Below are 21,432 nucleotides of genomic sequence, written 5' to 3' on the forward strand. Positions count from 1 at the left end.
GTCAGAATGGGGGCAGTATGGATCAAAAGTATTTATTGAGCTCTTACTGGGTGTAGAGCACTGTACTAAGCACTTGGGAGAGTACTGCACAGAGTTGATTGATACATTATCCGCCACAAGGAGTTCACAGTACCCAATACAAGGAGCTTAACAAAAACCGTCATCATCATCATCATCATCACTGTACCACTGGTTTAAGTGCGGGTAGGTCAAAGGAAGCGTGTAAAAAGTCGGAGCATTTTGGGGCATATATGGGAGGCCCTGGATTCCAGTTTCTGGATGTTCATGAGTGGTTGCCGCAGTGTCTAAACATGCGTGTGTTTCGAGGTGGTGTGTTGGGGTGTGCTGTGAGCTCGTGCAGTTCGGATTGGGGCATGGGTTGTTCAAACGTGTGTGTGTGTGTGTGTGTGTGTGTGTGTGTGTGTGTGTGTGTGTGTGTGTGTGTGTAGGGGGCAGAAGTGGGGTTCCAGTGTCCAGTTTCTGTTTCGAGGTAGTAGTCGGTCATGATTGACCCTCTCCGTGCGGCCAGTGCAGGAGCCTTAGAAAGGGGGGAGAAAGGGCTTCAGTGGACCCCGGGGAAGAGTGGGAGTGGGAGGAAAGTGTGTGTGCGGGGACTAGACGGACAGTCGGGTGTGGATGTCGAGGACGCAGGGCCCTCATCCTTCCCAAATAATCTCGAGATATCGGCTTCGATCCTCAAAATTCCGGGGGATCTGGGGGTTGAGCCTGTCCCCCCAGGGAAGGGAGGTTCCTCCGCCCCCCCGTCCCTGCCTCCCCTCACCCCATTTCCTCCCCCCTCCCCCCAGAGCCGCCGGCGCCCGATGGATTTCAACCTGCTGAGCGAGGCGGAGGCGCGCAGCCCGGCCCTGTCCCTCTCCGACGCCGGCACCCCCCACCCTGAACACGGCTGCAAAGGGCCGGAGCACAGCGGTAAGGGGGAAGGGGACGGGGGGGAAGGGGACGGAATGGCCGGGACCCCAGGACGGTCGGGAGGACCCGCCCCCGGGGGTGACCCTCGCCGGGCTCAGGGTGGGGCGGGATGGCCCACGGCAAACTCTCCACCCGGCCCCGAACTCTCCCCTGGGGGTGGCGAGGGGACTGGCCGGAATGACCCTCGCCCCCCGGCAGACACGGAGAAGTCGCAGCACAACCCGGCGGAGGAGGTGGCCCCCGAGGACGGGGCCCTGAAGAAGAAACAGCGGCGACAGCGGACACACTTCACCAGCCAGCAGCTGCAGGAGCTGGAGGCCACCTTCCAGCGCAACCGCTATCCGGACATGAGCACCCGCGAGGAGATCGCCGTCTGGACCAACCTCACCGAGGCCCGCGTCCGGGTACGGCCCCGACCCCCCACATCCCCAGCCCCCCGGGAGAACCGCCACCCCAAACCCTCCCTCCTTTATATATGTATTTTTTTCATTAACGGTATTTGTTAAGAGTTTACTACGTGCCAGGTGCTGCGCTAAGCACCCCGGTCCCACATGGACCTGTAAAATGAATCCCCATTTTACAGAGGAGGTAGCTGAGGCCCAAGAGAACTGAAGTGACTTGCTCAAGGTCACGCAGCAGACGAGTGGCAGAGTCGGGATAATAATAATAATGACATTTGTTAAGCGCTTACTATGTGCGAAGCACTGTTCTAAGCTCTGGGGAGGAGGGGGATACAAGGTGATCAGGTTTTGCCCCACATGGGGCTCACAGTCTGAATCCCCATTTTACAGACGAGATAACTGAGGCACAGAGAAGTTAAGTGACTTGCCCAGAGTGATATTAGAACCCAGGTCCTTCTGCCTCCCAGGCCCGGGCTCTATCCTTTATCTTTATCCTTTATCTATCCAGCTGCTGCTTCTTCCCGGCTTCTTCCCGGCTCTTTCGAGGCCGTCGCCGTCCAAGCTACTGCCCTCGATGCCCATTCTGCCTAACCCTGACACCCCCTCCCTCCTCCCTCGCTAAACCACCCCCAGTCCCCAACTCCTCCTGCCCTTCACTCCCCCTCAGTAATTCATTCAATCGTATTTATTGAGTGCTTACTGGGTGCAGAGCACTGCACTAGCGCTTAATCGTCATCATCATCATCATAATTATGGCATGTGTTAAGGGTTTACTGTGTGCCAAGCACTGTTCTAGGCACAAGGTAAACAGGTTATCCCACGTGGGGCTCACAGTCTTAATCCCCCTTTTCCAGCTGAGGTAGCTGAGGCACAGAGAAGTAGCGTGGCTCAGTGGAAAGAGCACGGGCTTGGGAGTCACAGGTCAGGAGTTACGATCCCGGCTCCGCCACTCGTCGGCTGTGTGACCTGGGGCAAGTCACTTCATTTGGGCTCAGTCACCTCATCTGTAAAATGGGGATGAAGATTGGGAGCCCCACGTGGGACAACTTTATCACCTTCTATTTTGTCCCAGCGCTTAGAACAGTGCTTTGCATATAGGAAGCGCTTAACAAATGCCATTATTATTAAGTGAGGCCTGGTCTCAAGGTCGCAGAGCAGACGAGGGCCGGGATCAGAACCCACATCGTCTGACTCCTAAAGCCGGGCTCTGTCCGCGGTGCCACGCGTCTTCGGGGGTCCCTCCCTCCTTTGGGGGCCCCACCCCCGCCAGGGCCCCTTCTCCCGATGCCAGGCCCCCCTCCCCCGGTGCCAGGCCTCCCCCCCCCGGTGCCAGGCCCCCCTCCCCCGATGCCAGCTAAGCGGGCTCCACCCTGTGCCCCTCCCGCAGGTGTGGTTCAAGAACCGGAGAGCCAAGTGGCGGAAGCGGGAGCGGAGCCAGCAGGCCGAGCTGTGCAAGGGCGGCTTCGGGGCGCAGTTCAGCGGGCTGGTGCCGCCCTACGAGGAGATGTACCCCGGCTACTCCTACGGCAACTGGGCGCCCAAGGGTCTGGCCGCCGGGCCCCTGGCGCCCAAGAGCTTCCCCTTCTTCAACTCGGTCAACGTCAGCCCGCTGGCCTCGCAGCCCATGTTCTCGCCCCCCAGCTCCATCGCCTCCGTGCCCATGCCCGCCTCCATGGTGCCCGCCGCGCCCGCCGCGCCCGGCCCGGCCTCGCTGCAGAACCTGGGCGGCTTGCAGAACCTGGGCGGCGGGCCCGGGCTGGCTCCGGCCGTGCCCTCGGGGGCGGGGTCGTGCCCCTACGCCTCGGCCGCCGCCGCCGCCGCCGCCGCCGCTGCCGCCGCCGCCGCCGCCCCCTACGTCTACCGGGACCCCTGTAACTCCAGCCTGGCCAGCCTCAGGCTCAAAGCCAAGCAGCACGCGTCCTTCAGCTACCCGGCCGTGCCCAACGCCGCCAGCGCCGCCGGCGCCAACCTCAGCCCCTGCCAGTACGCCGTGGAGCGGCCCGTATGAGGGCCCGAGGCAGGACTGGCCCGCGCCCCGCCCGGGGGGCGACGAGGCCCAACCGAGAACCCCCGTGACTCGTTGGCCCAGGACGGGCCGGGCCGGGACAGGGCCCCTCGGGAACCCGCCGCCGGCGGAGTTGCCTTCGGGCCTCCTCCATCGCGGCCCCTTGATGATGATGATGATGATGGTATTTGGTAGGCCCTGACTAGGTGCACAGCACTGTTCTAAGCGCTGGAGGGGGTTACGAGGCGAGCAGGCTGCCCCACGTGCCCCCTTCGCACCCCGCAGCGCGGGCTCCGGACCGGCCGAGTGTAGGGCCGGGCTGGAGGGCCCCTCAGGAGGAGGAGGAGCAGGAGGAGCAGGGCTCAAGACGAGCCCCTTTGGGCCACGGTTCCGAGGCTGAGGCTCCCTCCCTCCCTCCGCCCTCCCACTTTCTCCACACCAGGACTTTTCCAAGCATCCCCCTCCCCCTCGCCGCCCATCCCCATTTTCCAAGAAAAATCCAATAAACATCCGCGGATCGGCAGGGCAGGCAACGGCCTGGTCATTAAGCTTGGGGGGGGGGGGCGGTCCTCGAACCGTTCTCTCGCAGCCTCGCCCCCCAAGTCCCCCACCCCGGGAGCTGTAACCCTACAGTGATGAGGAAGGGAACAGTCAAGAGTCCGGAAGGGGGAGTGGGACTGGGATGGGGTAAGGGAGGTGGCCGGAGCCAGATTTGCCCTAAAAGGGGAAGGTTAACCATCCTTTCCCCACTCCACCTCGTCAAGTTTACCACGTGGGACAATCTGATCACCTTGTATCTACCCCAGCGCTTAGAAGAGTGCTCTGCCCATAGTAAGCGCTTAAATACCAACACTTATTACATTATTATTATGCTGTTCCCAGGGTGGGATGGTCTAGCTCTGGCAGGCTCTGGGGAGAAGGAAACGACCAGGGCCAGACCCCCTTGCCCTATGCGCTGCCCCCTCGGAGGAGCTCCAGCCAGGTGAGCGGCTAGCGGGGATCATCCGCAAGGGGTCAAGAGCAGAGGGCTGGGAACCAGGACTCCCGGGGCCCGGAGCATCTCCGCTCCTGGGGACCGTGGCCTGTAGCTTCCTCTTGTCTCGGAGCTGCGAGGCAACGGACTAGAAGGGACGAGGAGGAGAGGAATCGGGGCCTTTGGGGGAGGAGGGAAGGGAAGAGTAGGGGCAGAAGGGGAGCCGGGCCTCAGTTTCCCCTCGCTCGAAGCTCCAGAGGGAGCCTCGACTCGGCTGAGCGCTCCCGCTGCTGGAGCCAAACCTAGCAGTCGCCTGGCGCCACCTAGCGGCTTTCTCGGGTGGCTCACGGCTGGACAGAGAACAATAATGATTATGGTATTTGTTAAGCGCTTACTACGGGCCGGGCAGTGGACTAAACGCCGGGGCGGATACAAGGAAATAGGGTTGGACACGCTCTCTATCCCACCCATGGCTTAGTGGAAAGACCCCGGGCTTGGGAGTCAACAGGTCGTGGGTTCAAATGCCAGCTCTGCTGCCTGTCAGCTGTGTGACTTTGGGCCAGTCACTTCACTTCTCTGGGCCTCAGTTAAGGTAACTGAGGATTAGTTCTGTAAAATGAAAAATGTAAAATTAGTTCTGAGGATTAGAGGATCTGTAAAATGGGGATTAAGACTGTGAGCCCCATGGGGGACAACCTGATGACCTGGTATTTCCCCCAGCGCTTAAAACAGAGCTTGGCACACAGTAAGCACTTTAAATACCAACATTATTACTATTATTCCTCCCCATTTTACAGATGAGGTAACAGACACAGAGAAGTGGTCTGCCCAAGGCCACACAGCAGACAAGTGGCAGAGCCAGGATTAGAACCCGTGACCTTCTCCCAGACCCATGCTCTATCCCCTAAGCCATGCTGCTCCTCTGACAAAGCCATAAGGGGAGTGGGTGAGGGGACACGGAAGGTAAAGGGGAGGCAGCATCTCCTCCACTAGGCTGACCCTTCCAATTCAAATGGACAGGAGAGCGCTGAAAGGTGCTGTGCCCCCTCCCCCACCCAAGACCAGCTAGTCCCCTCCCACCTCGCTAGAGTGTAGGGTCATTGCATACAGGGAACACATTTACCAACTCTGTTATATTGTACTCTCCAAGGTGCTCAGTACAGTGCTGTGCACATAGCGCTCAATAAATACAATTGGTTGATTGGCCCTTGCCAGGGCCTGGAGGGAAGAGGACAGAGCAGGGGGAGGGCGGGGGCCGACTCTGTGAATCGTTTAAATTTTTTAAAAAGCGAGAAATGCCTCTGGATAAAAATATAAATAACTCAGGAGGGGCCTGGGGCTGTCCCCTCCTTACCCCAAGAATTGGGGTCACATGCTGAGAGTGGGGGATACCACTTGGGGGTTTCGCTGGTCCCTGATTTCCTCCACACCTCCTCACCCCCCAGACCCAGTGGGAGTGGGAAAGCGAGTAGGGCCTTCTCTCTCTTTCTGGTCTCTCCCTCAGCCCTTCACATTAAAAAGAGAAGCATTGAAGCGAGTATAGGGGGCCGGGGGAATGGGGAAGCCGAGGCCGCCGCTCCGCACCTGGTGGAGTGTTGTGGGAAAGAGTGGTTTTGCGGCATTCCGCTGTGGCTGCAGCGACCTTTTTCTGCCCCCTCCTCCCCGGGCACGCTGGGACCCCTCTTCCCCACCCCACAGTGGGATTCATACAGGACAGGTGAGAAGGAGGTGGGACTTGGGTCTCAGATAGGTGTCCACAAGCCGCTAGAGACCACGGTGAAGTAGGTGCCCGGGGAACACCAGTTGGCCCGTGTGATCCCAGCCCCGCTACCCACTTTAATACCTGTCCTGTCCCTTGCAACTGCCCCCGCCCCCCAAATCACCGAGTCGGGGCGGCTCCCTCCTACAGCTGTCGACGGCATGTGGAGAGTTGGGAAAGATGCAGGCAGGAGGCAAGGGGTGAGGGGAGGAGGGCTGGCGCCCTCCCTCACTCGCCCTTGGTCTTGCCAGCCCGGCCCCGGAAGTAGGCCTGGTGAAAGAAATGGAGAAAGAGGGCCAGGTAGGCCAGGTACATGGAGGAGGCCCAGAACAGTTGGTCCTGGGAGGTGTAGCAGTTCCGATCTTGCAACCAGAACCAGTTGAGGCCGTTGACGGTCATGCCTCCGGCCATCTGCAGGATCTGCAGCACCGTGATGAGCATGGCGCAGGGCCGGGGCACCCGCAGGCCGGCCGCCCGGGCCGTGTAGTAGGAGTACATGAAGGCGTGCACGCCGTAGTTCATGGTCATGAACCAGCCACCGCCAGCCACGCTGTCCTTGTAGGCGTACCAGGTGTAAATGAGCACCGTGCTGTGGTGGAACCAGTGCAGGAACAGCAGCCGCTGCTTACGCAGCACGATGAAGGCCGTGTCGCCTGGGGAGAGGGACGCAGGTGGGTCAGCGAGTCGAGCACGTGTGACGGAGTGGAGGCCGTGGGAGACCCCTCTCGGCTCTTCTTCGGCCTCCCCCTTTCCTCCTCTTTCATCAAAAAGTGATCGACAGCAGTGGGGGAAGGGGAACACAAGCTAGGAACGTCAGGGGAATCACCGAGTCACAGGGTGGCATCATCCCCCACATCTTCACCGGGCCTTTGGGTTCATTCCTTACTTTTATTCCGTCCCATCCCCTCACTTCTACAAAGATCCTACCTGGGCCGGGGTGCTACACCCCATTTCCACTTGGCCCCAGAGAAGGTCGGGGGCTGGAACCTCTCGGAGGGAGAGGCTCGGGGCCAGGCCAGGGGCGAGGGTGGGGAAAACAGGCGATGGGGGCTGCCGGACTTACCGAGCTCGATGACCTTGCTGGCTGCGAAGAGGAAGGACCAGAAGCGAATGACGGGGTCGTTGTGGAAGCGGGAGAAACAGACGCTCTGCTTCAACCCTCCCCAGAGCAGCACGGCTTTCATGAAGCCCCACGTCCTCACCATGCCCAAGATGCTGCGGGGGGTGGGGAGAATGGGATGCGTCACAGGCCGGGGGACAGGGGAGCGGTCAGACCCGGGGCAGCAGCGGGGCTTAGCGGAAAGACCACGGGCTTGGGTCAGATGGCCTGGGTTGTAATATCGGCTCTGCCGCCTGCCTGCTGTGTGACTTTGGGCAAGTCAATGAACTTCTGTGTCTCGGTTCCCACATCTGCAAAATGGGGGTTCAATATTCGGTCTCCTTCCCACTTAAACTGCCAGCCCCATGTGGGATGATTACTTTATATCTACTCCAGTGCTTAGTACTATGCTTGACATATAGTAACGGCTTAATACTACCATTATTACTATTAACAAAAGCCATTATTTTTATTATTATTATTGCTACCAGTAACTGTCGCCATAACTCCAAAGAAGCCTCCAGCTCTGGACATTAGGCAGCTGAAGCTGCCTCTCCACTTCACCCATCCCAAACAGGGCCTCTCTTTCTCTCTCTCTCTTCCCCAGATGGGTGAAGTTTGAACCCGATCTAATACCGAAGCTTCTTCTACTGCCCTTCTTCCCAGGTGCATTAGTGACAGTACCCCCTCCCTCAAAGCTCCGCCAAGATCCCTGTCACCCCAGGGCTGCAAAGAGCACAGCATGGAGTTCAACTCCGGGGCACCGCATCTCTTCCGTCTACTGTACTCTCCCAAATGTTTATAGAGTGCTCTTCAAACAGATACTCTGGACCGATGAACGAATTGAAAATAGCCAAGCCTTAGAGGGATGAAAGTGTGTGTGTGTGGGCGGGGGGGGCACGGCAGTCCCTGGAGAGGAAGGCCACAAGTGTCAGAGGGATTTGAAGAGCATCTTACCTGAAGATGGCCAGGCTGAGGGACCAGAGCATCAGGGGCAGGCGCAGGTTGTAGCCACTCCTGCCCTTCATGACTCGCTGCCCCATAAAAATGAGCAGCAGGTACACGACCACCATGGGAAATGACGTCCTCCTGATGGGGAGAGAGGGGAAAGGAGGGAAAAAGAGGAATCACACTGTGCAGGGGGAGGAGTGTCCCAAGGGTGCAGAGATGGGTTTTATGGACCCACGGCATACTCACACCAGCTTGGACAAAGGTCAAGTGTCTTGAGAACATCTACCAGGCCATTACTGGTTCAGACCAATGGCCCATCCTGCCCAGTCTTCCACCTCTGACAATGGCCACAGGAAACCTGGAGAAACTATGTGGTGGCTGTCTCTGACACCAACCCTAATCAAACCCAGGTATGAACGCGGAGACACAGCAGGGCCTAGTGCAAAGAGCACGGGCTGGGAGTCAGAGGATCTGGATTCTAGCCCTAGCTCCACCCCTTATTTGCTGTGTGACTTTGGGCAAGTCACTTAACTTCTATTTGCCTCAGTTACCTCATCTGCAAAAGTAGGATTAAGGCTGTGAGTCCTAAGTGGGACAGGGACTGTGTCCAACCTGATTAGCTTATATCTACCACTGAATTTAGTAAAGTGCCTGGCACACGGTACTTTATAATTTTTTTTTTTTTTAAAGAAGACTCTTGAGGCCCAACTACAAGGCCCTGGGATGGAAAGCCTCATTCTTCCCCTTCCTCTGCCTGGCAACCCAATGGGGGAGACTGGAATCAGTCTAGGAGGCTTGAGAAAGAGCAGTGATGCCCCTCTCTCACTATTCCCAACCATCCCTTGCCCAGGTGAAGCCTGGGCTGGGAAGGGAGAGAAGGGCAAAGGCATAAAGCCCTGGCCACAGCCTGGTATCAAGTCAGTAAGGCTCTGGACATTCACTTCTTTCTCACAACCATGGGAGCTGAAGGTTTGGTGCCAGCCCCCTCCACACTTTTAAACTATGAGCCCATTGTTGGGTAGGGATTGTCTATCTGTTGCCGAATTGTACTTTCAAGTGTTTAGTGCAGTGCTCTGCATACAGTAAGCACTTAATAAATACAAACGAATGAACTTCCCCAGTGGAAAGAGCAGAGGCCTGGGAGTCTTCTAGTTTCCAGATGCCCTCTCCCGGTGGAAAGGGGAGATTTGAGGGTAAGGGTGTGGTGGAGGGTGGGAGAGAGGCTGGTGGCTACTAAGAGTTAGTGGTGGTCAGCTTGAGAGAAAGGGTCTTCATCTTCAGAGAGAAACATGTCCTGCTCTCTGTCCTTCTCACAGACACACATACACACACACACACACACACAGAGTGTCCCAGGCTTTGAGGTCTCATTTGCTGATACAAAGAGTCCAGTTCCAAACTCCCATGCCATCTTTCTGGGCAGATGTGAGGACAAAAGGCCCAGAAGAGTAGTGCTGTCACTCACCCCCCTCACCCCAAAGGGCTCTGCCGACAATCCAATCCCAGAGATGGGAAGCCTGAGCTGGGCAGGGAATGATGAGAGGTGCGATGTCACAAGTCTAATTAACTCCCAACCCCACTCTGCCTCACTCCCTTGCTCACTGGCTTCCCCTAGGAACCTTGAGTCGAAGGGGTTAAGGACACCAAGACAGTGACTAGATGAGAAGCAGCATAACCTAGTGGAAAGAGCATGGGCCTGGGAGTCAGAGGACCTGGGTTCTAACTCCCAGCTCCACCACTTGTCTGTGTGACCTTGGACAAGTCACTTAACTTTTCTGTGCCTCGGCTTCCTCATCTATAAAATGGGAATAAAATCCTACTCCCTTCTACTTAAACTGTGAGCCCCATGTTAGACAGGGACCGTGTCCAACCTAGTTATCTAGTACCTACCCAGCACTTAGAACAGTGCTCAGCTCTTGGTAAATTCTTAACACGTATCCTAATTATCATCATTAGAGAGGAAGCAAGAGATTCCCCCACCCCACAGACCTAGAAAGGTGGCCCAGGTAGAGGAAACACAGATGGCTCTGCCACTTTTTTGTGTGACCTTGGGCAGGTCACTTAATTTCTCTATGCCCCAGTTACCTCATCTATAAAATGGGAATTAAGACTTTGAGCCCCATGTGGGGCATGGACTGTGTCCAATCTGATTAGCTTATATCTACCCCAATACTCAGAACAGCGCCTGGCTCGGAGTCAACATTTAATAACATTTTAAAAAAGAAGAAGAAGAAGAGTGGCTACAGGAGATACCTATGATCCCTCACTCCCAGTCGGTTAATACTTTCACCTTCCCTCCACCTTTTCTGCCCCTGCCCCCCTCCCAGTACTGGACTTTTACACCCCAGAGCTAGACACTTCTTCCCATATGTGTATCTGTAATTTTATTTGTATTAATGTCTATGTTCCCCTCTTAAACTGTAAGCTCACTGTGGGTAGGGAAGGTGCCTGTTTATTATTGTATTATACTCTCCCAAGCACTTAGAACAGTGCTCTGCACAGAGTAAGCACTCAATAAATATTCCACTAAATAAAGTGGAAAGGGCAGGTTCTAGGGGCTGGTGGGTAGTAAGAGGTAGTGATGGTCAGCTTGAGAGGAAAGGGTAGGCACTCTTAGACAGAGACACCATGTTCTCTGGGGAAGTGAGAGGGAGTGGGAGGAAGGGGCTAGGAGAGGGGCCTGGAACATCACTGCCTGTGACACGGAGAAACAATTGGGCATTCAGTGGCGTAGGAACACATACCAATTGTGCATGACAACCTCATTTGTCTAATCCAGCCGGCAGCTTGGGGGAAACCCACACTCTGGCCCCCCGGAGAAGCGTTAGGGGGCGGGGGAAACGCTTCTAAAGGGAGCCCTGTCACCAAAGGCCCAGGGGTGGGTTTGCCCCTGAGAATCACAGACTAGTGGTGGGAAGGAGGTCCAAGCACTCCAACCTCCATCACATCCTGACCAGGCCTGGGAAGAAGACCAGGGCCGGAAAAGCCTCCCCCCGCCCCCCCGGCATCACTGTGCTGGAGTCAGAGGGAGGAAAAGAGGGGAGGGAAAGAGGGAGTGGAGTGGAATTCCAGGGTTGGGTCGGGATCAGCTGGGCCAGCAGCTCCTCTCCAGGAGCTGCTTCCCTGCTTCTCCCCTTCCTCCCCACTTGGCTCCAAGTCAGGGATCTAATGAGGTCCGGCCACGGGTAGCCGGAGAGCAGGGAATTGAAGCTGTGGAGAAGGAAGGGTGGAGGAGAAGAGGTTTCTGGGGCCAACACGTGGTTGAGGGTGAGGCGGAGGGAAAGAGGGCGGGGGCAGGGACTCAAACTTGGGAAGAAACTAGCAAATCGGCGCGTCTCCTGCCCGTGCCCTTCAGGAGCCCGGCTGGGTGGCGCGGGGCAGGCCGAAGGTCCCCTGAGGGAGTGCAGCTCCCCGAGGGCATCCGTTCTGTCTGCCCGCCCGCGGCCCCTCTTTCTCTTCCTCCTCCTCCGGTCCCCGCCCGCCCACGTCCCCCTCCTTCCAATTATTGACCCGGAACCGGACTGTGCGGGCGGATTCGTCCCCAGGGTGGAGCGGGCGGCAGGAGGGAAGGGGTGGGCCTTGGGGCCCCGGGATGCGGCCGCCCCACCTTCCTCCTTCCCGGCAAGTCTCCGGCGAGGTTCCTCCTCGTCCCGGCTGGTTTCCGCCCGGCCCCGCCCATCCTCCCTCCGCCGAGGCTCCCCTCCGGGGCCTCCCCCAGACCCAAGATAGGCAGGGGGACCCCCGGGGCGGGCAGGAGATGGGGAGGGAGCGGGCCGGGGGCGCTCACCAGTAGTCCACGATCCAGGGCCGCAGGTCCAGCTGGTGCTCGAAGTCGTAGGCCTGCAGCAGCCGCAACGCCTCGCCGGAGCCGTTCATGCCGGCGGGCTGGGGGGGCCGGGGGGGCCGGGGAGAGCGAGCAGGGGGCGGGCAAGGCTGTGGGGGGGTCCCGGGAGCCGCGGGGGGCGAGGAGCGAGGGGCGGAGGGCACGTGCGCCGCCCGGCCGGACCGCCGCTAGCTGGGGACTGCGGTATATAGCTCCCGGACCCCCCCGCCCCGGCCCGCCCCCCGGGGCCCCGCCCCCTCTCCAAGGCCACGTCCAATCGCGGAGACCGGGCCCACCCCCTTCCCCCCCCAACCGGGCCCGGTCCCGCCCCGCCCCCCGGGGTCACCTTGCCCCTGACCCCGGCCCTGACCCCGCTGCTGCCCGGTCCTTCGGAGCCCCGCCGGGAAAGGCCTCGCCTGGGCAATGGGGTGGGACCGGAGGGGGGAATAGTCCCTGGGGGGGGGGGAAGGGGGACAGCCCCGGGCCGGGGTGGGGGCAGATCCGGAGGGGCAGGGCAGGCCCGCCCTCTCAGTGGAAAGAGCCCAGATCCCAGCTCCGCCGCTTGCCAGCTAGTCACTTAATAATGTTAAGCGCCTACTCTATGCACAGCACTGTTCTGAGCGCTGGGAGAGATACAGCGTCATCAGGGTGTCCCACGTGAGGCTCACACTCTTCATCCCCCTTTTCCAGATGAGGTTGATTACGCACAGTTCAAAATTCCCAGCAGCGTGCTCAGTGGAAAGAGCCCGGGCTTGGGAGTCAGCGATCATGGGTTCGAATCCCGGCTCTGCCACTTGTCAGCTGGGTGACTGTGGGCGAGTCACTTCATTTCTCTGTGCCTCAGCTACCTCATCTGTAAAATGGGGATGAAGACTGTGCGCCTCACGTGGGACACCTGATTACCCTGTATCTACCCCAGCGTTTAGAACAGTGCTCTGCACATAGTAAGCGCTTAACAAATACCAACATCATTATTATTATTCCTGGAGAACTCGGGGCTTCTCATAGCTGGATAACACTTGAAAGATATGGAACTCAAAGGGAGCAGTGAAGTAACTTGCCCACAGTCACCCAGCTGACAAGGGGCAGAGCCGAGATTCGAACCCATGACCTCTGACTCCCACGCCCGGGCTCTTTCCGCTGAGCCACGCTGCTTCAGTTACCTCATCTGTAAAATGGGGATTAAAACTGTGAGCCCCCACGTGGGACAACCTCATTACCTTGTATCCCCCCCCGGGGCTTAGAACAGTGCTTTGCACATAGTGAGTGCTTAACAAATGCCACCATGATTATTATTAGTATTAAGGACACCGAGGGCACCGCCCCGCCCTGGTCCCTCCTCCACTCCGGCCCCCGGGAGGGGGAGGGTGTTGACCCTTTCCGGAGTGGGAGTGGAAGGGGGGTGCGGGCCGGGGTCACCCCGGGGCCGCAGCAGCCCGGCCGGGCCCGCAAGGCAGAGCCGCCCTCTTGCCTCCCTCCCTCAGCTCCTCACCCCATCCGGCCTCCGGGTTGGGGCTGCGGTGGTGGTGGCGGTCACCTGACCCCGCCGGGAAGCCCTGCCGTTTTATTGTTGTTGATGTTTGGGTCGGTGTTGATATTTGGGGCCGCTGGCCGATGCCGACGCTGCTGTTGGCGTGGCTTTACTATTTCCTGAGTGCCCCTGCGTGCCAGACCTGGGGCAGCATGGCATGTGGTCTTTAACACCTGGGGCAGAGAGGGTGCCTCCTTCCCTCTGATCCCGGGGGGAGAAGGGCGAGGGGGAGGCTGCTTCTGTCACACCTTCTCCTCGGCTGCTGAGCCTAGAAACTCCCTGCCTCCGAAATCCTCCCTCCACTCTTCATCCCTTCGCCTCTCCTTTCTCCCCAAACCAAGGGCTCTGTACTGGACCCCCGGCCCCAACCCCCGGTCAAATTCTCCATCGTGAATGATGTTTCACCCTTTCTCTCCCCAGGGAATTCTCCACCAATTCATTCCTGCTCAGAGACTGAAGGCTGGGCAACAGATCCCTCCGCCTCTGGGCCCCTAACTGGCCGGCGGGAAACCGCAGTATCTTTGTCAACTCATAACCATCTTCTCACATAGACCCATCGTCCCACCCCCACCACCGTTCCCCAGCCAGGCCAGGGCCTAATCTCACCACTTTCCTTCCGGAGACCCATCTTCTCCTTCTTCACGGCTCCCCGCCCTGGGCTGGAAGAAACGGCACTGCCTAGCGGACCCAGCACGGGACCGGGAGTCGGAAGGCTTGGGTTCTAATCCTGCTCCGTCATTTGCTTGCCAAGTGATCTTGGGCAAATCAGTTAACTTCTACGGGCCTAGGATTAAATATCTATTCTCCTTCCTGTGCCCATTCTTATTATCCTCTACCTACCCCAGTGCCTGGCACTTACCGAGTAGGCACATATCAAATTCCACTATTATTATTCTTATCATCATTCATTCAATCGTATTTATTGAGCGCTTACTGTGTGCAGAGCACTGTACTAAGTGCTTGGAAAGTACAATTCGGCAACAGAGACAATCCCTACCCAAGTCACGGAATCCTCTGGAGTACTGCAGCCTCCTCTTCCCTGCGCTCCTCCAGCCCTGCTCCAGTTTTATTCATTCATTCATTCATTCAATAGTATTTATTGAGCGCTTACTATGTGCAGAGCACCGTACTAAGCGCTTGGAATGTCCAAATCGGTAACAGATAGAGACAGTCCCTGCCCTTTGACGGGCTTACAGCCTAATCGGGCGAGACAGACAAAAACAATAGCAATAAATAGAATCAAGGGAATGAACATCTCATTAAAACAGTAGCAAATAAATAGAATCAAGGTGATGTACATCTCATTAACAAAATAATAGAATCAAGATGATGTACATCTCATTAACAAAATAGGGTAATGAAAATATATACGGTATTCCTGCCGCTACCTCGTCACCCCTGATCTCCTTCCTCATCTTCCCAGGGCTCCACAAGGGATCTCATTGTTCTACGGACTAGCCCCTCTCCTCTTCCTTTTGCTCTGTGCTTCTACCGGGATTTGCCCATTCCCCTTCCCACACCCAGCCCCTCCCTGCTGCCAGAATTCTTCTCCCCAGCCTCCCTCTAGGACTTTTCTGGACAACTAGAGAAGCAGCGTGGCCTGGGAGTCAGAAGGGCCTGAGTTCTAATCCTGGCTCTGCTAGTTGCTTGCTGTGTGACCTTGGGCAAGTCACTTTACTTCTCTGTGCCTTGGTTTCCTCAATTGTAAAATGGGAATATCTGTTCTCCCTCCTCCTTAGACTGTCAGCCCCAGGTGGGACAAGGTCTGTGTCGGACCTAATTAACTTGTATCTATCCCAGCGCTTAGAACAGTGTCTTACATATAGTAACCGCTTAACAAATACCATTAAAAACAAAAGCCTTGAAAATGAACCCAACACACTCTGCATTCTCCAGATCTCAACAAGCCTTTAACCTGAGGTCTGAACTACTGAAAAATCAATTAACCCTTCCTTGGGTGCAAATATTTATTATCTTTTTCCCTCTTTTCCACCCCTCTAATCCATGCCTTTCTCCTGCTTCTCTTTTGTTGCCCATTGCTATTGTCCCAATCTCATCCCTTGCTGTGCTCTCTCACCCCTTTCCCAAGTCCTGCTTAGGAGTCACTTTTTTGTTATGGTATCGACTGAGCACTTACTATGTTCCAGGCACTGTACTATGCACAGGGGTAGATACAAGCTCACATGGGACTCACAGTCTTCATTCCCATTTTACAGATGTGGTAACTGAGGCACAGAGAAATGAAGTGACTTGACCAAGGTCACATAGCAGACAAGTGGCAGAACCGGGTTTAGATCTCGGGTCCTTCAGACTCCCAAGCACATGCTCCTTCCAAAACTTCCTTTGCCTTCAGCCTCATCTCTCCAAGCACCATGTAGCCTAACTCTGAACAGCTACAGTTGGTGAGCTTTAAATTTGTGTCTCCAGGCCTTGCAGCCTCCCCCATCAGATTGGTGATTCCTCTCCAACCCTAGGATCCCGTCTGTTTAACCGGAACCCAGCCAAGAGCAATGCAAATTGCTTAATAAAGATCTTATCACGAGGAGGAAGAGAGTGGGGGAGAGGAAGCAGAATATAGCAAAGGAAGATTGAGACAAGGGGCCTCTTCTCTCTGGTCCAAAATGACATGAGAATAAGATGGATTCAGAGGTCAACTGTGGCCATTTATCATTCCCCATGGGTCCTGGTTACCACTCAGAGACCAGAATGGTCTGGGCCTACCACCAGAAATGGGCTTGAGGAAGAAGGGGAATTGCAGAAGAATGAATGCTGGGGGAGGGGGGGAAAAGACTCTTTAATCCATCAATCAATCAATCAGTGGTATTTATTGAGCACACACTGTGTGCAGAATGGCAGCTACTGGAGGCCAGGAACAGATTATTTTTCTTTCCCTCTGGTATTGGGCACTTTCTCACTCTGAGCAATCAATCAATCAATCAGTGGTATTTATTGGGCCCTTCGAACAATTATTATTATTATTATTATTAATAATAATAATAACAATGGTACTTGTTAAGTGCTTACTATGTGCCAAGCACTGTTCTAAGCATTGCAGTAGATACAAGTCAATCAGGCTGGACACAGTCCCTCCCACATGGGGCTCACACTCTTAATCCCCATTTTAGATGAGGTAACTGAGGCCCAGAGAAATTAAGTGATTTGCCCAAGGTTGTTCTATCCACTAGGCCATGATGCTTCTGTGTGCACAGCATTATACTAAGCACTTGGGAAAATACAACATAGAGCCAGTAGAGGTGATCCTTGCCTCTCAAGGAGCTTACAGTCTACAGGGGCCTGGGGAGTGATGAGGCCATTCCCAGCCCCTTCTCTCTGGTCCAGAATGACCTGATAATAAGATGGATTCAGAGATCAACTGTGGCCATTTATAATGGCTGTCCATGGGTCCTGCATGGTCTGGGCCTACACCCAGAGGTGGGCTTGAGGAAGAATCGGATGGGAAACCCAGGGGACTGAAAGGCCAAGGATAGAAAAAGGCCAAGGTGCCCAGAGAGGGAGAGACGTGAGATGAGGGAGAGACAGAGAACTAGATTCAGAGAACAGGTGGGTAGGAGCTAATTAGGAGCTCAAGGAAAGATGGGGAGTGCAGAGAAAGGGGCAGATACTGTTGAAAGAGATAGCTAGGGATTCAGAACGAGCAAAAGAGAGACACAGAAACAGGAGAGACAAAGATTTAAAAGCAAAGAGAAGGAGTCCGTCAGAGAAAACTCCAACGCCAGCCTTCTGCTCCCCTCTCTGTCCTCTCTCTGTAAAGCCTCCCCGCAGGGATGGGGTAACATTCAGCTTTGAATCTGGCCAGCGGCTTGAATCTTACACCCTCAGCCCCTCCCTTGACAGGTCCAACTGGTCTCACCACCATCACCTGAGCAGCAACACTATAGCATATCCGCCCCCCCACCCATCTCCCAAAGGGCACCCCCATCCAGCTGTCTCTGAGAACTAGCCCCTAGCTCCTTTCCTGACTCCTCCCCCTACATGACCCCTCCACAGCTGGAGGCACTCTTCCTCGCTAGGATATGCTCCATTCCAGAGTCCCCCCCACCAGCACCACGTGTTTGCACTGGGACCAGTCTGGGCTATTACCCTATTTATTTTGTTAATGAGGTGTCTATCCCCTTGATTCTATTTATCGTGATTATGTTGTCTTGTTTTGTCCGTCTGTCTCCCCTGATTAGACTGTGAGCCCGTCATTGGGCAGGGATTGTCTCTATCTGTTGCCAAACTGTATATTCCAAGTGCTTAGTACAGTGCTGAGCACATAGTAATCAATACTATTGAATGAATGAATGAATGAATGAATGAATGAATGGAATTTGGGGGTAGAAAGGTGGAATTTTGGGGTAGAAAGGGAAAAGGACAGAGAGGGACCCACTTCCTGGCCTAGTGGATAGAGCATGGACCTGGGAGTCAGAAGGACCTGGGTTCTACTTCCGGCTCTGCCACTTGTCTGCTGTGGGACCCTGGGTAAGTCACTTCTCTGTGCCTCTGTTACCTCATCTGGAAAATGGGGATTAAGACTTTGAGCCTCATGTGGGACGGGACTATGTCCAATCTAATTACCTTGTATCTACCATAGTGCTTAGAACAGTACCTGGCACATAGTAAAGGCTTAACAAATACCTTTTTTTAAAAAAAATAAAAAATAAAGGACCCCAGAAAACTGACTGGCCAACTCCTAGGCCTTCAGACCCGTTTGTGTCCAGCTAATTTGTGAACCCCAGGAACCAAATCCAATCTGCATATGTTGAACCTATGCCAATGCTTCGAACAGTGCTTTGTTTTGGCACACAGTAAGCATATAACAGCAACTATTATAATAACCATCAACCCCAGAAAGTGAGATTCATCTGGGATTGACCCCCACAGAACTAGGGCATTCCAGGCCTGGGGGAGAACCCACACATTCTCTCCAGGCTCACTGAGAATGACTCAACACAATCAATCAGTGGTATTTATTGAGCCCTTACTGTGAAATTTCAGCCTTTTACTATTTTTACTACTTCAGCCTTCAGGGTCCCAGCCTGGGAAGCAAGCGATGGCTCCTCTGCCCTCTATCTGTATGTGTCCAATTTGCTAAAGAGCAAGCTGCATCATGTAAATATTAAGCTCTTCCCACGAGCGAGGGTTGAGAGAAGTCAGTAAGAGAGACAAAGGAACCTCCTCCCTCTGGGGTTATTGGGTCAAGAGGCAGAATGCGCAGGAGGACCATGGAGAGGTCGGAGTTAAGGAACACAGGGCCGTTGGCTGGCACTGGGTCCTTAGAAGTCAGAAAACCTTTCCTCAAGCCCAAGTTTCAGAACCTGAGTCCGCTTTGCCCTCGTCCTGAACTGAGCAGATTCCCTCAGGAGAGACCAGGCAGCAATTTTCATTTTATGTCACATTTCCATTACCTAAACCTCCTTCCTTGGCAGCCCTAATACTCCTTGCCCACTTCCCAATTCCCACTCTGTTCAAGCATTACTTGCTTCTGATTTTTTTTTGTCACGCATAGGACTCAGGGTCTTCATCTCCATTTTACAGAGAGGTTACTGAGGCACAGAAATTAAGTAACTTGCCTAAAGGTCACACAGCTGACAAGTGGTGGATCTAGGTTTAGAACCCAGGTCCTTCTGACTCCCAACCTTATGCTCTAGGCTACGCTTTTTTTCATACTCCCCTTCTGAGTGTCTCCTCTCCCACTGCCTCCAGCTTCCTCCTCAATTTCTGCTCCTTCCCCAATCTCCTCTCAGCAGCCCCAGCCTGGCCAAGCTGACAGACATGGGGGAGCCACAGACCTTGGCCCCAAAGGAAAATAGGTGCGATTGAGGAAACTTTCCCCAACCCAGGGACTACCTTTCTCTGGCTCTCAGCTCTGTCTCAGCCCACTGGCTCTTAAGAGAGGGAGAATAGGGAGGGACCTCAGGAGAATTTGAGAAGTCCTTAGGGAGGGCCTGGGAATCTAAGGACCGTCACACCTAGTGGAGCATGGGCCTGGGACTCTGAGGAAATGGGTTCTAATCCCAGTCCCACCACATACCTGCTGTGTGACTTTGGGCAAGTCACTTCATTTCTCTGTACCTCAGTTCACTCATCTGCAAATTGGGGATTCAATACCTGTTCTTCCTCCCACTTAGAGCGTGAACTCCACGCGGGACCTGATCATCTTGTATCAACCCCAGTGCTTAGTGTATAGTAAGTGCTTAACGATTATAATAAGTGCCATAATTATTATAGCACCTTGCGTGGGTCTGGGCAATGGGCTTTGGAGTCAGAGGTCATGAGTTTGAATCCCAGCTCTGCCACTTGTCAGCTGTGTGACTGTGGGCAAGTCACTTAACTTCTCTGGGCCTCAGTTACCCCATCTGTAAAATGGGGATTAAAACTGTGAGCCCCATGTGGGACAACCTGATTCCCCCGTGTCTCCCCCCATGCTTAGAACAGTGCTGTGCACATAGTAAGCGCTTAAGAAATACCAACATCATTATTATTATGAGCTTCTGTGTCCGGGATCACCATGACCAAGGGGCCCTTACAGCTGCGATAATCTTGAACCAGCTCGAGTCACACACTGACAGGAGGCTCAGAGAGCTGAAGAAATGGAAACAATTAACCAGTGGATTGCTCCAAGGGGGTACACTGGGGCAAGGGGACACTCACTGGTGAATGTGTTGTGAAAGGAGATACTGTAAGCTCACTGTGGGCAGGGATTGTGTCAACCGTTACATTGTACTCTCCCAAGTGTTTAGTACAGTGCTCTGCACCAAGTACTCATTAAATATAACAATTGATGGGAAAACACACAGGATCTTGCTTTCTCTCTCGCAGGCTCTCGCCCCTCCCCCTCTTCCCAGGACCAGGCTGCCCCTCCCTGCCCTGGCTGGGGTTCTGGCATTGAGCAGAGCCAAGTGGCCTGGTAACATGCCATGGGGAAGTCAGGGAGCCTTGCAAGTTGGGATTGGCTGGGAGCTGCTATGCTGTGGGGGTGGAAGAGGAGCCTGACCTAGTGAAGACATTCATATTGCTCCAGCCAGGCCAGCAGGCCAAACCAAACAAGTCCCAGTTATGCCATCGGAGCTGGGGGAAAGGGCCGAGCCTCCACCACAGTTGACCCGTTGGTGATCACGCCTGCAACTTCTCGGACAGGGCTGGGCTCGGGCACCATTCCCAATGGGCGTTCCCAGTCCCACCTGCCCATACACTCTTGAGGAAATGACGGTGGTGGGGAAAAAGGTTACTGGAAGCTGGACAGGGCAGCTTTCTATGTTGGCCACCTCCTCTCCCTCCCAGAAAGGAAGAGGAAAGAAGGAAGAGAGGTAAGAGTCTAACTTCCCCAACTAGGTAAGGGGTTGAGGCATTTCTTGGTGTGCCTGGGGCCCTGGCTCTCCTCTCCATGTGGAAACTCCCAGGGTCTGTGGGTCTGAGGGGCAGTGTGGAGGAGGGGATAATAACGATGGGTGGGGGTGCGGGGGAGACCAACAACACACGTCCCTCCTTCAGCTGTTCCGATCCATCCCATCCTGCATCAAACACAAACTCCTCACCCTCAGCTTTAAAACACGCAATCACCTTGCCCACTCCCTGCTACTGTCCTACAACCCAGGCTGCACACTTTGCTCAACTGACAATCTTCTTACTCTACCTTGATTTCATCTCTCCACTGATTTCTCACCCACCTCCAGCCTCTGACCAGAAACACCCTCCCTCCTCATAGTTTACTACTCTCCCTCTTTCAAAAGCTTAAGACCAATCTCCAAGAGGCCTTCCCTGACTCAGTCCTCCTTTCCTCTTCTCCCACTTCCTTCTGTGTTGCCTTGACTTGCTCCCTTTACTCATCCCCCCACTTCCAGCCCCACTGCACTTATGTAATTTACTAATAATTTATTTAATGTCTTCTCCCTCTAGACTATAAGCTCATTGTGGACAGGGAATGTCCATTTATTGTTACAGTGTACTTTCTCAAGCA

At 55.1% G+C, this 21,432-nt stretch overlaps 2 protein-coding genes across 2 annotated transcripts; one reads left to right on the forward strand and one right to left on the reverse strand.

The window, feature by feature from the left end:
- Positions 1-821: 821 nt before the first annotated feature.
- PITX3 (paired like homeodomain 3) lies at positions 822-3,397 on the forward strand. The gene is made up of 3 exons (XM_029081133.2): positions 822-930; positions 1,129-1,334; positions 2,719-3,397. Exons 1-3 carry the CDS (start codon positions 822-824, stop codon positions 3,337-3,339), a joined length of 936 nt encoding a protein of 311 aa, XP_028936966.1. The 3' UTR covers positions 3,340-3,397.
- A 2,158-nt stretch (positions 3,398-5,555) lies between these two features.
- ELOVL3 (ELOVL fatty acid elongase 3) lies at positions 5,556-12,045 on the reverse strand. The gene is made up of 4 exons (XM_029080352.2): positions 11,906-12,045; positions 8,125-8,256; positions 7,132-7,283; positions 5,556-6,721 (listed from the first exon to the last, which is right to left on the reverse strand). The coding sequence occupies exons 1-4, from the start codon at positions 11,992-11,994 to the stop codon at positions 6,297-6,299; spliced, it is 798 nt and encodes a 265-aa protein (XP_028936185.1). The 5' UTR covers positions 11,995-12,045; the 3' UTR covers positions 5,556-6,296.
- Positions 12,046-21,432: the final 9,387 nt, after the last annotated feature.

The sequence above is a fragment of the Ornithorhynchus anatinus genome, chromosome 16 (assembly GCF_004115215.2).
Source record: "Ornithorhynchus anatinus isolate Pmale09 chromosome 16, mOrnAna1.pri.v4, whole genome shotgun sequence".
In the NCBI taxonomy this organism is placed as follows: Eukaryota; Metazoa; Chordata; class Mammalia; order Monotremata; family Ornithorhynchidae; genus Ornithorhynchus; species Ornithorhynchus anatinus.

Excerpts from the sequence above, each read along its gene's own strand:
- PITX3 (XM_029081133.2), top strand. The coding sequence starts at position 822 with ATGGATTTCAACCTGCTGAGCGAGGCGGAGGCGCGCAGCCCGGCCCTG. Across the intron at positions 931-1,128 it reads CAAAGGGCCGGAGCACAGCG|ACACGGAGAAGTCGCAGCAC; the intron begins GTAAGGGGGAAG and ends GCCCCCCGGCAG. Across the intron at positions 1,335-2,718 it reads TCACCGAGGCCCGCGTCCGG|GTGTGGTTCAAGAACCGGAG; the intron begins GTACGGCCCCGA and ends CCCCTCCCGCAG.
- ELOVL3 (XM_029080352.2), bottom strand. The coding sequence starts at position 11,994 with ATGAACGGCTCCGGCGAGGCGTTGCGGCTGCTGCAGGCCTACGACTTC. Across the intron at positions 8,257-11,905 it reads CCCTGGATCGTGGACTACTG|GAGGACGTCATTTCCCATGG; the intron begins GTGAGCGCCCCC and ends TCTCCCCATCAG. Across the intron at positions 7,284-8,124 it reads CTCAGCCTGGCCATCTTCAG|CATCTTGGGCATGGTGAGGA; the intron begins GTAAGATGCTCT and ends CACCCCCCGCAG.